Genomic DNA, 15,617 nt, shown 5'->3' with positions numbered 1-15,617 from the left:
TCTGCAGAGGCTTGCAGTGTGTGAGAGGAGAACAGCGCTTGGGCTCCAGCTCTCACTGAGGCATCTCAGGACCCGCCTCCAGGAAAGAGAAGGCCTAAAAATACCCTGGCTGACTTCTCTCTTTGAAGGACAGTACAGTAAAGGTCATGGAGGTCTGTAAGAGGTCCCTGTTCTACAGCGAACCACCACCCTTTAGAAAAAAAATTGTGGCAACTGGTATTTGTGAGGAGCAGTTTGTTTTGTCGTCATAGGATTCTTGTTGTCCTGTTGGAAACAGAGCCTGGGGGGTCACAGTGCAGGTGAAAACTCAACACACATATTACAGGCAAGGTCTTTGTGCAAGGCAGGATTTGGGGGCAGAAGGAGGCAGTTCAGCCCAACCCACTGAGGCTCCCTGCCTGTATTGCAGATATCATATGGACTCATTTCAGGATGTACAAACAGTCTACTGTATCAGCAGTGTGCAACGCAGTGGAAGTACAGCTGATAATTGATTTATAATAGTAGCTTGCTCTGTCCAGCAATAGCCAAGGAAGGGAAAAAATTATAATCTCAATATATACTAGAGTATTTATAGCCTGGCTTTAATTAGGACTAAATCCACTTCTAATTATGCCAGCATCTTTTAATCCAAGGTTTAATACACTTTGCTTCTTCATTATGAATCTCAAAAGGGCATGTTTAGCCATAACAAATATAAAAGGGCCTTTAAAGATGATTTGAATAGAGTAAATCTCTGTAAACCCAAAATTTACTTTTACAGTTATTTTAATCTCTTTTTCAAATACAGCATTTGAACATAAATTGGAACTACTTTAAAGAGCGCAGATGTTCTCTCTGGGATTCAGTGGGAACAGACAGGTCTTTCTGTTCTGAAACTCCATAGTGACCACTGTGTTTAATAGCATTTAAACGTAAATTAACTCCTATTTTAAAATAGGTACCCTTTTCCTGCTTACCAGAGTTGGCTTTAGGTACTGTCAGGAGCTGTTTAAATGTTGATGACTGATGCTAGATTAACGGCATAGAGGAAATGAAAGTCCTTCCACTACAGAATAATAAATAGTTACTGCATAACATTTCTACTGAACAGAAGATAACAAAGCTCTCTTCAGACCATTTCAGAATTTGATCTCTCAGCAAAATCTGCCATGCAAGGAGCCTATTGGTAGTAAATTTTTGTTTGTATTTAATGGAGCTCAGTTCAGAAAATAAGCTGAGAACAGACTTCAGAGAGAATGTGCAGAACGTGTTCATTATCAGGCCCCTGTGTGAGATTTTTCTCAGTTCCCCTATTTTAGGGAATGTTGTGAGGGCAATGGCCATTAAACTCGTGAGATGCTCAAATGCCATGGCAATGGGGTTTGAGTAATTATCTAAGACATCCTGAAGTTTGAAACAGCTGTTCATTAGAAGCCACTAAGTATGAGGGGAAAAAACCTCAGATTGGACCCTTCTGTCACAGATCTCAGTCAGTCACTGATGTTTTTAAGAAAACTGTCAGGCAGCACACATCTTTTGTGGGCTGAAGTTTTGAAGTGTGGTGTCATACTGCCATTTGCTGTGTGCCACTGAGCAAAAGGAACAGCCACACGGGACTTCTGTCATTTTTCGTCAAAGGTCACAAAAAAAGTAATCATCCTTTTGTTTCAATTACCTCTCTGAGCTGCATTTCAAAATCTTCAGCAGCTGGTTTAGACAACTTCTTAATGGAAATAAACATTTCCGATTTGACATTTTTGGCATTTGTAATGCAGAAGCAGATAGTGAAATTATTTACAAAATGTGTATGATTCACTTTGATAAGTCTATCACGGATACAAAGCCTCTGATTTGGAGAGATTAAGGTCCTCAGAGGTTGGTTATGCTGTTCAGTGGACGATCAGCCACTGTTGCCTGTTTCTGGATCATTGGGGCCTTTGTGCTTGCTGATATTAGCCGGAAAAGCCTTCCAAGAACCAAAACTTGTAGGTACTTGTAGGCACAAGGAACGTACTTGTTTCCATTACGGCTGTTAATCTATTTGTCTCTCTCACCTGGCAGTGCTTGTGGCCACTGTTTATCCCCGGAAACCTCAAACCGTCCACCGCTATGTCCTGCCTGCGCTCTGGTTCTTTTTGGGAAACAAGGCTCTGCCTGTCCAAAGCGGCGGTGTCAGGGCTGTGCTCACCAAGCTTGCAAAGAGCCTTGACGGAGTGATGGGCCCCAGCCTGAAGGAGTGCGCCACCAACCAGCCTCTGCATGTGACAAGAAACCTCTGGGACCTCTTGAACCTGAATGTGAAGGCTTGATGTGCTCCAGCAAACAGACTGAGGGGTGTGGAGTGAGTGGGACAGCTGGAGGCAAAGGTGGATGTGCTGGTGGCATTCGTTTTATTCTGTGTGTTTGAAGAAGAGGATTTACCCGATAGAGTTTATAGTTACAGATTTACTTAGTATATTTTGATGCAGGTTTAAAAAAAAAAAAAAAACAACAAAAAAAAAAAACTTAAAAAATTTAAAAATCTTTAAAAAACTTAAAAAAAAAACTTAAAAAACTTTAAAATATTTAAAAAAATTTAAAGTTATTTAAAAGTAAAAAATATTTTTAAAAAGTATTTTTCTAAAGTTTTATATCTTGACTTCATGTTCCCTAAGAAGTTTGCATAGATACCAAAAATATAAAACCTGTGTGTAAATGCAATTTGTAACTGTAAAAAGGACCTTGTAGGAAGCTGGGAGGTCAAAGAATACTCCAGGGAGATCTGACCATTCCAGGAGTTTTATGGTCTTATGTTTATGTGCTGCATTGTTCGGTATGTCTAAAGCTATGCAGGACTCTAACTTGCCAGATAAAATGGTTGCACTGTGCCACCTCTTAAGGAATCTTTTTAGTACAGTATTAAAGTGGCAAAATTATTTAGTAGACTCTTCTAAAATGTTTTGTGCTGCTGGTTTTTTTTTTGAACTCCCAACTTTTGGTAGCAGGGAGCACTCAGGAACTCATCTCTATGAAGTCTTGCCATGCGATCTAGGCCAGGGACCTGGCTCTGGAACACCAGTGTTTCTGCAGATCCTGTTGCTCCTTGTTGTTTAAATTGCAGATCTGGAACTATGTCACTTCATTAAGCACCTGCAGTTTGCTACTGCCCCAGATCTATTTCAACAGGCTGCTTTTCTGCCTTTTTTTTTTAATTAAGCAGTTGGCATCTCTAGAGGGCCTCCTGGTTTTGCTTCCTCTACCTCAAAAGTCATTCTTGCTGTTTTCCTCCCCTGCAGATCTCTCCCTCTGGAGCCCCATAAGTGCTCCCTGCACAGGCTGCTTTTGCTGGGCTGAATAACACTCCTTTAGTTTTACTTTCTCTTTGGCTGTGCTTGGGCCCTTGGGAAAGTGGGGGGAACCTTCTGCACTTCGGGGGAAAAAAGCTTTTGTGCACATGATATGAGGCCTCTAGAGCGTGTTTTCATGCATTTAGTTGTAGCACTTGCAAAGTCGGTTTGAAATGTAACGCATGTAACTGGTTTCTTAACTCTGTTGGCCTTGAGTGCTGCTTTCACGCATACTGCTCCCCACAGTTGGTGAGAATAAAGCATTGCCTGCCAGTACCTGTTCTGTCTAGGTGTTTTATTGTTTTAACTCCCCAGCTGAGGCAGTCTCCCTGTAAGAGGGGCAGCCCTACAACAGTGAGATCAAATTTAGCTGACAATGTCTGGTGACAAGCAGAGGGTTTAATGGGTGAAGGTTAATTCAGCTCAGATGAGCTCTCCTGCCAGAGGTTTGCACAGGGGCACATCTCAGAAGCCTTTAAGAAGCTACTAAGGTTTTTGGATGGCACAAACAAAAGACAAAGCAGTGTTGGACCTTCTTCCAGCACTGATAAGAATTTAAATATTTAACTTTTCAAACTTATTTTTATTATAATTTTATTCTAGAAGTCTCACCAGAGAGGAGACTGCAAGCTGCACTCGCAGGCCCAGTTTAATTCATTTAATTATTTCATTTAATGTGCAGTGCAGTTGCTGAACCACAGAAGTTAGCATAGGAAAATAAATGAATGATAACTTTGTACATTGGCTTACTCTTACCCTACATCCTTCCCGAGGCCCAGGACAGACCCTGGCTGTCACAGATGGTTCTTCCTGCTTGATGAAGTTGTTGTCATAAGGGCAGGTAGGGGGGAAAAGGTAAACATGGTGTCTACCATGAAGGAGTGAAGAAAGTTTACATTCCCCTGCAGAGCAGGGAGTGGTCTTTTGCCATCTCCCTGTGCAAGGGGGCATTAGAACTCCGAAGTTGCATGAGCAGAGAGACTGGTGCTATGTACACTGAATCCAGTCTGCAAAATTCATCTTTTCCTCAAATGGACACTTTCTTCTCACCGAGAGCCAAAGCGCACACCTGATGGCATGACTTACCTGCTCTTCGCAGTGCCTGTGCCATGCAGATGGGTTAGCTGGACCCTGAATCTGCCTGTGGGAGCGCAACCACAAACCCCTGCAGCAGAATGTACGTGCATGAACTTGGCAGTGCCAAGAAGACTTTGGGAAGGGTATGGAAAAATGAATGGCAAACTGGGAGGACAAGGAAGGAAAGTTGGACCCAAAGCACGGTGCAGAGGCTGAAGGCTCCTGTTGTAAATAATGTTGATCCTGCCTCATGGTGCTGCTGTGAGAGGTGGAGCAAAGAATTAAAGAATGCACCTGAATGGAGCTGCTTTTGCAGAGGTGCAGCTGGGTCATGGATCAGAATAAGGTGATTCTGGTAGAGTTTGCTCTTGCCAAGGTTAAAGGTGAGCTTGGGAACCAGGTGCTGCAATCCCTCTCTCCAGCAGAGGAAGGGGATTTGCACTGAGGTGGCTATTTTAATCCTTGTTAAATAGTGACGATGGGAATAAAAGTGGTTGCGTTGCTACCAAATCTCTGACAGCTGCCACTGAATCCTGATACTGTGATACCGCCTTTGATACACACAGAGGTGAGAAAACCACTCTCGTTAAAATTAGAGTTGACCTGAACCATTAAGCCTCCACTCTGCCTTGATATCTTTAGCTGAAAAAAAACAGTAACTCTGGCCAACAAACTGCCCCTGTGTTTCCTTAAAAGCCCCCCAACAGCTTTGAATGCAGTTGGCAGTGGTAAAGGAGCTGTAAAAGCCATGCTCTGTGCTAATAGCTGTGCCCTGGATGAATAAAGGCTGTGCTGTTCTCATGGTGGCTTAGCACGTTTCACCTCTGCTGCATTTGAGAGCAGAAAGTACAACCTCGGCCCCCTCTGGAGACCGGGGTGAGGGCTGCAGGATGCGTAGGTCTGTCCCTCCCTGCTGCTGGCTCCTGGAAGGGACGTGGGTGCCCTGCGGCCGGCACTGCAGCTGTGCCCCGGCTCTCAGGCACAGCCTGAAATGTCACATTCCCTCTGATTCAACTGCTGCTGCTGGGGCTTCCTCTGCAGATGCATGCACATCTGTACGCACACATCTATACCTAGAGACACTTCCTTTTCACAATGGTCCTCCTCTGTGCATGCTGACAGTGTATACAATAGATCAGACTATAAAACTGCTCAGTGTTGACGCATTTCTGTCAGCGCAAACATACAAGTAGTAGTATGTGTTATTTCAAGAAGGGAAGTTGGCTATTCTAATAAGATGACTTTCACATGTGCATAATTGTGCCAGTACGAGGATCTCTATTGCTTTGATTGCTGTATTGTTCTGGCAGCTTTTTATTTTCAGTATCACCCAGCTAACGCAGCCCAGTGGTGCTGGTGGGTGGCCCTGCAGGCTGGACCTCCCTGTGATCCTGCCATTAATGCTCTGTTTGAAGGTAATGGTAACAGCGTGCCCCTCTTTTGGTCCTGCCCAGGGGTGACAGGAAGCTATAATTTCTTTTCTTTTTTTAAATTACAGATTGCTCCTGTCCCAGTGAAAGTTGGCCTAAAATCTTCCTTAATGCATTTCCAACAATGCATAAATCTATCCCACTGTATCCTTCCCTTACTGGCCCTCTCCTCCTCTTTGTCTTTTGCCATGGCTTCTTTGTGTCATCTGCTGCTACTTTTCAGTATTTGGCATTACAATGGCACCATTTATTTACACGTTTGGGAGACAGTGTACCCAAAAGATCCTATATAGAATAAAGTTTTCTAACTATCCTTTGCTCACAACAGACCTGAAGAAAACTTGGCCCAAATCCCAAAGCTTTGCACATTTACAATCCGAGTAATTTCTGGCTTATAGCTGCCTTCAATTACCATTTTATAGGTAAGAAGAGGAAACGTATTTCATTGGGAAAAGATGCCCTGCTTTTCAGAAGGCAGATACATGTACATTTACGCAGAACGGCAGTCAAGTAGTGTTGTTTGTAACTTGTTTGTAGAGGATGAGCTGACCATAAGGCCAGCAACAGGTGAGAAGGGTTTCACAGATCTATTTTTACTCCAGCCTGGGTGCCGTTCAGCCCAGAGCTATGTGACAACTTATTGCCGTGGGCCAGTGCTTCCCAGCGTAATGAATTCTTGTGTAGCTGGAACAAGCACTTCTAGGTTTGGCTCTGACTGTTGATGAACTGTGTGATCATTGACATTGCTGCCTTTTAAGAAATCCTTTAACAGTTTTGTTTCACAATCATTTGAATCTGCTAAACTTGCATTTTAATGTGTAGCTGCCATTATTCCTGTGCCTTAGGAAAAAACATTTCACAGCCCAGTGCAAACCATAACATTCTGTCAGCATATTCTGCATGGTTGCTGGTTTCTGATGTTACAAAAGAAAATGCATATGTGAGGTAGGAATTAGGATTTCTGGAGGAAAAAATCTATTTTATGTGGCTGTGTGTGTTTGCTTAGCTATCATCTAATCCTGGCCTAGTAAAGCCCAGGCAGGGCAGCATGATGGAGGGAAGAACGGTCCGTGAGCTTACAGGGTTGCCATTACCGGTAAAGTGAATGTGTCTTTTTGGTTTTCCTTGGAGACAAATCAGGGAAACAGACTGCCTGATTACCCCCCTCTCTGCTCTAATATTTTCTCAGATCTTTTTAAAACACTGTAGTAAAGACAGTGAAACTTGCTGTTGGAAGGGCAGTATTTTTTCCTCTCCTTGAAGTCACTGCTCTTTCACATCAGAAACATTTCTTAGTCTTCAAACATGGTAATAAACAAATGTGGATGATGCATGGTCCTCCTGATGGTGCTTCAGAGTACTGCTAATTGCTTGGCTTACAAAATTAAATTTAGATGTAACTCAGGTCTTGGCTCAGTTTTATGTAAATTTAGGAGGAAAAAAAAAAATTGAGATGGAAACCTCAGGATAACTGGATCCATTGGGCCCTGTGCTATCTTTCTGCTTACCTCTTTGCAGGACTGGCCTGCCATCCCCAAATGGGAGATGGTCAGTCCCAGCACTGTTGCCTTGAACTTCTGGAGCATGTCAGTCTCCTGGGAAGCGTCATCTGAAGAACAGAGAAGCTCGCACAAGTTCTAGTCTCCTTTTCACTGCAAGGAGTCTAAATCAAACCTATCGAAGGACTCCTAAAGTTACTAGTACACTGTTTATTTGAAGAAGAACAAGGGAAAGTGTAGAGTCTTGCATCTGGGTAGGAACAACCCCAGGTTCCAGTATAAGTTGGGGAATGACCTATTAGAGAGCAGCATAGGGGAAAGGGACCTGGGGGTCCTGGTGGACAACAGGATGACCATGAGCCAGCACTGTGCCCTTGTGGCCAGGAAGGCCAATGGCATCATGGAGTGTATTAGAAGGGGGGTGGTCAGTAGGTCGAAAGAGGTTCTCCTCCCCCTCTACTCTGCCCTGGTGAGACCCCATCTGGAATATTGTGTCCAGTTCTGGGCCCCTCAGTTCCAGAAGGACAGGGAACTGCTGGAGAGAGTCCAGCGCAGGGCAACAAAGATGATGGAGTGGAGCATCTCCCTTATGAGGAAAGGCTGAGGGAGCTGGGTCTCTTTAGCTTGGAGGAGACTGAGGAGCGACCTCATTAGTGTTTATAAATATGTAAAGGGAGAGTGTCAGGAGGATAGAGCCAGGCTCTTCTCAGTGAACACTAATGATAAGAAAAGGGGCAATGGGTACAAACTGGAACACAGGAGGTTCCACTTAAATATTAAAAGAAACTTCTTCTCAGTGAGGGTGCCAGAGCACTGGAACAGGCTGCCCAGGGAGGTTGTGGAGTCTCCTACTCTGGAGACATTCAAACCCGCCTGGACACCTTCCTGTGTAACCTCATCTGGGTGTTCCTGCTCCGGCAGGGGGATTGGACTGGATGATCTTTTGAGGTCCCTTCCAGTTCCTAACATTCTGTGATTCTGTGATTCTGTGAAGTGCCTTTCTATTTTTGCTGGTTTGTAAACAGCCTCTGCGGCAGTTACAACAAGCTTCACTGTGTGGCGGGAGCAGACAGGCTGCTGAACCGTTGTGTTGGGAATACACTGGGCATCTAAACGCCTACTGCGCTCATTGTGTGTTTCCAGCAGTGTTTTCCCTGTGGAAAAGCTTTTTCTAGCTCTTTGGCTACCAAGGGAAATCTGCGGGGCTGGACGGGGAAATTGCTGCCTTGCCTGGGCTGGCAGAGCTCAGAGGTGCAGTGCACGCTTTATCCCTCTCTTGGCTATTGGTAGGATAAGTAGTTCTGAAGTCCTGAGTTTTTCAACATGAAGAATGTGGTATCGTAATTTTATTTTAACTGTCCATGGTGCTTTCTAGATTATTTCTTTATTTTGCACCTTGGAGTTGTTAATGTGATATGTGGATCGATATGAAATTTGTCTAAGATTCAGAATTAGGTAACTGCTTGCCAGGAGCCCTGTGTCTGTCTGCAGAGCACTGAGTGCCAGCCGGGCAGCCCTCATGCTCCCCATTGCCTGGCTTATCCACATGAAAAAGTGTGCTATGGAAACCTACTGGTATGCCAGGTCTCTTAGGATAATTAACGCATGTATGTATATGCATGTGTTTTCTCTGAAATATAAAGATGAAAGGATCTGCATTGGATATCAGGTTATTGATTAAAAAACATCAGTATTGAAATAGTCCGGAGAGATGCATTGCCTTGTGCCCTGAATGTCCGTGGTAACTCTATTTACAAGAAAAGACACAAAACTTCAAAGTGGAGGAAAACATTAAAAACATTAAAAAAAAAAAAAAAGTATTATACTGACAGGTTTAATTTAGAGTTTGAATGTAAGACACTTAGACTGATATTGGGTTCAAGAGGCAGGATGGCTGCAAGGTGCAAATTGCCCCATTAGGTTCACTTCTTAGAGTCGCACTCAAAGGCCAAGCAGCCAGTGAATTTGTTGGTTTAGGTTTTACCAGCAGCGCCATGTCAGCCTTGCTATATATCTTTCTGTGTCTGCTGAATGCCTGGAAAGTTTTGTTCCCAGCTTTACAGTCACTGCCCTGGGGAAGGACATTGCTGTGTTGGCAGCCCTGGGCCTCAGCGTTCGTTCATTCATATGCTGAAGACCCAGTGGTTCAGTAGTAGTAATAATAAATGAAGGGCAGCCTATAACACTGAAAGCTTTCAGTTTCTTCTTATTTGCTATATAATCAATTCATCTATGCCTCAAGGAAAACTTTATTAAAGCAAGAGGGATTCATATGGAGTAAGACAGCCTTATCACCACTTTCTCCTTTAAAAGAACCTTGATAAAGGGTGTACTCTATACAGTCAAACTCCAGAAATCCTCCCAGGGTTACTTAATGCAGTCACAGAGTGGACTGTTACTAAAGAAAGAATGAGGAGAGGTAAGCGGCCAGATTTTGAAATTCAGTATGTCAGTAAAGTGGAGATCAATTAGGGATGGTGAAGGCTGCAGATAATTTTGTGCTTGCAGTGGTGGAACAGGGTATGTGCAGGGCAGGCAGATGTGAGATGAACCGAAATGAGATCAGAGGGATAACGTGGTCCTGGGTCTTGACCACCTTGTCCTGCTGAGTGCCTACTGTCTGTATCTGCACATCTTTTTTTGACATTTCCATTTTCATTATTCATCCAAAATGGGCAAGAAATGCAAACTTGAGATCTTTGCTCCAAACTTTCAGTTGATCCAGTATACAGTAGTGAGCTTATATTAATCCTCACCTTTGTCTGAGGACAACATGGAAATGAGTCCCTAATCAATACTGCAAGCATTATGGAACCTGCAGGATCTTGCCCAGGAAGATCAAAATCTGAGTTTGAAGTTCATACCTGCAACATGCATCTATACACACTGCAGTCATGATGGCACTGAGTGTATCTGCTGTGGATGGATTAATGATCTGCTAATCTAGAAGGATTTCTCTTCAGGAGAGGTTGGCAGCTCCTTACTGATGAGACATGACAGTAACACGCTGGTTTTATTGACAACATGCGTAGTGCTGTCAACCAGATTGCTAATATCTGGAGTAGTTCTTGTCAAAGAAGTAACTGGAGTATGTGTAGGGCTTTCGTGTTCTTGTGGTCTTCAGATGCCGAGGGTATAGAATGACAAGTCCCTGCAAGGTCTGAGATGTGAGCGGCGTCACTGGAAGCAAGGGCAGCTGCCAGCTTGTTAAAGGTCTGCAGATAAAGTGCCACACAGAGCTGTTGGCCACTGTTCTTGCAGCAATGAAGCCCTGGCTGGAAAAGTGATACTGCTTCACTCTGTGCCCAACCCCTCTGCAATGAGACTCCGCTGCAGCAGGTGCACTCTGGTTTTAATCCTTAGGACAAAACCACTACCCGCTGCTCAAACTAGCCATGGCTGTATGTAGGAACTCTACTAAACAGAGTACGAAATTGCCAGGTAGCTCAAGCTTAAATCAGGGCAGGGGAAGGGTGGAAGCACAGCTGACCTCTGCTCTGCTCTGTCAGCGTACAGTGTACAGGCTGGATCTTGTAGCCTAAAGAAGGCACATTTGCGTAATGGAAATGCAACCTAAATTAATTGATGTACAAGTAAAACATAAAACAAGCTTTCACTGTGGTGAGGAGGAAGCAAATAGACTTTTTATAGCACAGGGCACTAGTTAGTGCACTAAGGAAGAAATCAGTAGTATAACATTGGGGTAAGATTTAAGCCATTTGCATACAGAATGTAAGAGAGCTCAATTCATACCTTGCATATAAAAACTCTGATTTATTTACATCAGTAAAAAATATATCTTAAATTTGAGTATGGTCTTATAAAACAATTGTATTCCAGAAAAATTGCATTAATGAAAAATGAAAGTATTGTCCAAAAAAACTGTATAAACATTTTTTTTTTTTAAGTGGCCACCCAAACTATCATTTCCTGCATACTATAGTTACTCTTAATCTCATGCTTGTGATACAAATTGAAGGTAAACACTTTATTTGCAATAGTCCTGTACATTAACTGTACTGAAGAGAGTCTGTTACCTCTACGTAGTCATAAATTCATATTATAAACTTGTAGATCACTCCTGGAGAAGCTCCGTTTCTTGAATATAATGCTCCGTTTCCTGCAGCGTCCTTAGAGCAGCATCCGAACCCTTCAGCAGCTGCAGTGTTCAGGTGGGGTTGTGTTTGCAATGAGCCTCCTGACGACCATGGGCTTAGTCAGAGCTGGGAGAGATGCTGCGGCAGGATGACAGCTCGTGTGCCAGGTTTTCAGGGGAGCCTGGTTTTTGGGGGAAGATGCTTTGGCTGACTCCATGTCCAGCTGGCACATGTGTGAGGAGGTTTCCAGCCTGACTGCTGAATTGAAGTGTTGCTCCATGTGCTGCTGTAGCTCTTGTACCACAGATTTTGGTACTTGGGGTATATAAATGAATACTTTCTCTCATCACCCATCATGGGTGCTGGGACATTTCAGCATAAAACCATAAAGAGATAAAATGATTGTAGCAGCTGAGCAGAAGTTGTCCTCCCACTCTGTCACATTTTCATCTTCAGAGCTACATTTAGGCATGAAAAGCGCTGGCTTTCTGCTGTCATGTTCCTGGTTTGGTTCTATTCTGGGTGGTTCCTGCCAGCAGAACAGACAAACTCAAAGTGCATGCAAATGTATTTGTATCGTTGTGTATCTGGGAGAGAGCTACACTTCTGAAGAGGGGGACGGCCAGCCTGCAGTTTGCCCTGCTGCTGATCTTTGCAGTACCCGCAGTGATTTCCCAGTTCAACAGGGGACGGTGCATCTGCCTGTGTGACTGCAGGTGGATCTGTTGAAATCTCCTGGCTGTTCACTGTGGGTAAGGCTGCCTTGCCACCTCAAGCTCACAAAGCCCTGACAATCCAAAGCATCTGTTCACCGGGAGTTGCTTCTTTCTGTTCTATACCTCACCTTAAATATGACAATTAAGGTTTCTTTGTGTCTGTGTCAGAAGATGGCACTGAAATAATTGAAGAAGGATTGTGATTAAGGCACCAGACTAAAACCTCAGGAGTTCAGTATCCAAAGGGGTCCCTTGTACAGCACAACACGAGTCTCAGTTTTCCCACCATGAAGGTGGCAGGAAAGGTTAAAAATCCTGTGTGAAGGCGGAGTGCCCAGATGCCACTATCATGAAAACCATAAGAAGAATTTAAACTATTCCTATCAAAATAGGACCACAAATGGCTTTGTTTTTTTTTTTTTTCCTGGATCTCATTCTGTACTGAAGTTGCATATAAAAACACATCAAATTAAAATAATTAAAATTATATTAATTTAAATTTGAATCTTAATTGTGATGATAAATGAGGTGAGCAAGATCCAGTGAATTCTGAAACTGTATTCCAGTGTAAAAGCCTGGGATTAATCGATGTGGAGAGTTTTCGGGCCGTACGCTGTGAGCAAGCCAGGGCTTGGGGTGGCTGAGGTGCACTAGGACCGCACGGCAGTGAACAGACGCTGGTCTGTCTTCCCGCCTAAAGCTGCATGAGGGGCACTGTCATCCCTGCGCGTGAACAGCTCGTGGACAGTGCCCTGCAGCCAATCACCATAGGCGGGGGGACGCGTGACTGCAGAGAGTAACCAATCGTTGCCTGTGTTTGTCGCGTGGCCACTACGCAAAGAGCATATAAGGGCTGTTAAACCGTGTATCCGGGGTCGTTGATAGTGTTGTTAAGAGTTCGTTAAGGGGTATTGATGTTAAATTCATATGGAATTAGAGTCATTACTCTCGCCGGCCCGCCCGTCGTGCTCAAAGAGGTCCTGCCGGCAATTCTGCATTGTCCACGTTGTCTCCCGACAGACGGTGGCAGAGGGTGTTGAGCAGAGCGGGCTCTCGGAGCGCAGTCCCTGCGGTGCAGCGCTCCTGAAGGCGGAGCCGAGCCGGGTGTGGCAGAGCGTGCTGTGCCCGGCATCAAAAGACAAGCACCGGACGAGCTGCCCACTCGCCTTCTCCTTTAAGACCGTTTTCCTAAAAGCACAAAATTTGGAGCTCGAGGCAATAGCGGCAGTGTCGACGAGTGTGCTCTCTAAGAGAGGCATCGAATCGTCACAGGAACACGTAGTCACATTGATTTTTTTAGCTCTGGGGACACCCTGGAGAAATTCCACTTTGGTTTTCCCCAGCGGAGTGGGACACCGTGTGGTAAAAGTCTGTCAGAGGGGAAGAAGAGAAAGAAAGAAAAGCTCTGAGAGAATTGTGGAGAAACGTGTCAGAATCATGAGAAGCAATGAATCCGAACACAGCGCTGCCCTGAGAGCCGCGAGGGCGCTTGTCCCAGACAAACCGGGACTGATGAAACTTGTCGGGCAGAAGAGAAGAGGGGCTGTGGGCTGCTCTGTGGGTCTGCGGCCGTTCGGGTGGTCGGGGGGTCCCGGCTCAGCCCAAACTCTCGCAATCCGATCTGCGGCGGGACTTGGAAACTTTGCCGTCCGTAAACAAAGAACCGGAAGTTGCCTTTTCTGAGTCTCTGGGGCAATGTGACAAGAAACCGGAAGTGCAACCAGGGGACTGTCCGGCTGCGGGAGGCCCTGAGTGCCGCCCCCCGCCTGCGGCTCCACCTCTGCCCGGCCCGAGCAGACACGCCCCTCTCAGACCATCGCGTCAGCCGGGCCGGGGCCGCCCCACAACGTGCCTCCACAAACACCGGTGGAAGTTTCTTGTGAGCCTCCTTCTACACCGTTGGGCTCACCCCCAGTAGTAGAGCAGTTACTGCAAGAGATTACCAGCAAGCTTGAACAGCTTGACTTGCGAATGTCAGATGTAGAGAAAAATAAGAGACAAATAGAGTTTCAAAAACCAGCTTGCCTTCCACAAACAATGCAACCACGGGTACTTATAGATTCCACAGACCAACCACAGCCCCGACCTGGCAGATGGTCAGGGGTCATCAAAGATGCCATCCCAGAAGGTGATTGGTCTCCAGCAAAATTAGCCCTGCCGGTGATTCAGAATATGAACACCCAGACAGCGGTATGGGAGCCACATGAATGGAAAATTTTACAGCAAACAAAACAAACAATCACCAACTATGGTATACGTTCAGAAGCGACCAGACAAATGCTGCATTGGATGTTTACCGCTGACTTATTCTGTCCCATGGACTGCCAAAATTTAATGCACTTATTACTAACTCCGACACAATTCCTCCTGTGGGAATCGGCCTGGTACCAACGAGCACAGCAAGAAACAGCCAAACACACCATCCAAATGACCCATTAACCAACGTGGTACCCGACGCCTGTACGGGCCGTGGACAGTATGCTACAATAGAAGTCCAACTGCGATTTGGTGCTGAAGTTCACCGGAAAGCTGCACAACTTGCCCTAGATGCTTTCTTAACCTTACCAGGACCCTGAGCTCCCTCATTCAGCGGAATACGCCAAGGCACTACAGAAAATTTCTCGCATTTTATTGAGCGGCTACATGAAGGAGTAATGCAAAACCCGGACTTGTCAGAAGAAATGAAAAACCAAATGTTTCGGTTGCTAGCTTTCGATAATGCAAATTTAAAGACTAAACAAATATTAGCAACTCTGCCACCGGGATCTTCAGTAGAACAAATGCTAATGCGAGTAGCCAGATCAGAACACCAAGGTGCGGAAGTGATGGCTGCCGCTTTTGAAGGGGTCATGCAGAGATCTCTTCGACAAGTTAGCCAGCAAGTCTCATCTACAATACAACCAGTTGTAGCAGCAGTTCAGCGATCTAAGACTTCCTGATCGACCAATTTCCCTTCTTATTAGCAATTTAGAACATCCATGTGCAATCATCTGCCAGTGGCAAAACAAAGACAGGGAATTCCCTATAGATCTTGCTACAGGTTCTTCCTTTTGTGCCACTGTCAGATTGAAAACAGAAAATGATTTATGATTATTAGAATGGCTTTTTCTTAGTGTCCAACCAAAATTCAGCATTCAAACAAGACCGGAAGCAGTTGGAGAATTGATTCGAAAAGGAAGATCTCGAATATTAGAAATCAGCGGTCAGGAACCAGATGACATCAGTATTCTGATAAATGGAGCCTATTTAGAATGGTGGCTGAGAAATTCGGTGCCTATTCAGAATGCATTATTAGGATTTATAGGCAAGGTGCATTCATGACAACCAAAAGGGAAGCTATGGCAATTCCTTAGAACAAATCAGTGGTTAGAGAGAAGCAAAGTAAAAGCAAAACCTGTTGAAGGGCTTACAGTATATACAGATGCAGGAAAACGAAGACACCAGGCAGCATGTGTCTGGCAAGAGAATAGTCAGTGGAAACAGCATTTAA

At 44.7% G+C, this 15,617-nt stretch overlaps 1 protein-coding gene across 1 annotated transcript in view; it reads left to right on the top strand.

Moving 5' to 3' along the window:
- The window catches only part of LOC309437574 (TOG array regulator of axonemal microtubules protein 2-like), a gene marked incomplete at both ends in the record, with an annotated part of 29,679 nt that extends 27,388 nt beyond the window's left edge, over positions 1–2,291 (top strand). The window contains one exon of the mRNA XM_082048117.1: positions 2,044–2,291. Coding sequence (XP_081904243.1) covers positions 2,044–2,291 — 248 coding nt within the window. The remainder of the gene's footprint in view (positions 1–2,043) is intronic.
- Between the last annotated feature and the right edge of the window lie 13,326 nt (positions 2,292–15,617).

Source organism: Streptopelia decaocto, assembly GCF_964273445.1.
Source record: "Streptopelia decaocto genome assembly, chromosome: 3".
In the NCBI taxonomy this organism is placed as follows: domain Eukaryota; kingdom Metazoa; phylum Chordata; class Aves; order Columbiformes; family Columbidae; genus Streptopelia; species Streptopelia decaocto.
The sequence above is the reverse complement of the archived record's forward strand: the minus strand, read 5'-3'. Positions and strand labels throughout refer to the sequence as shown.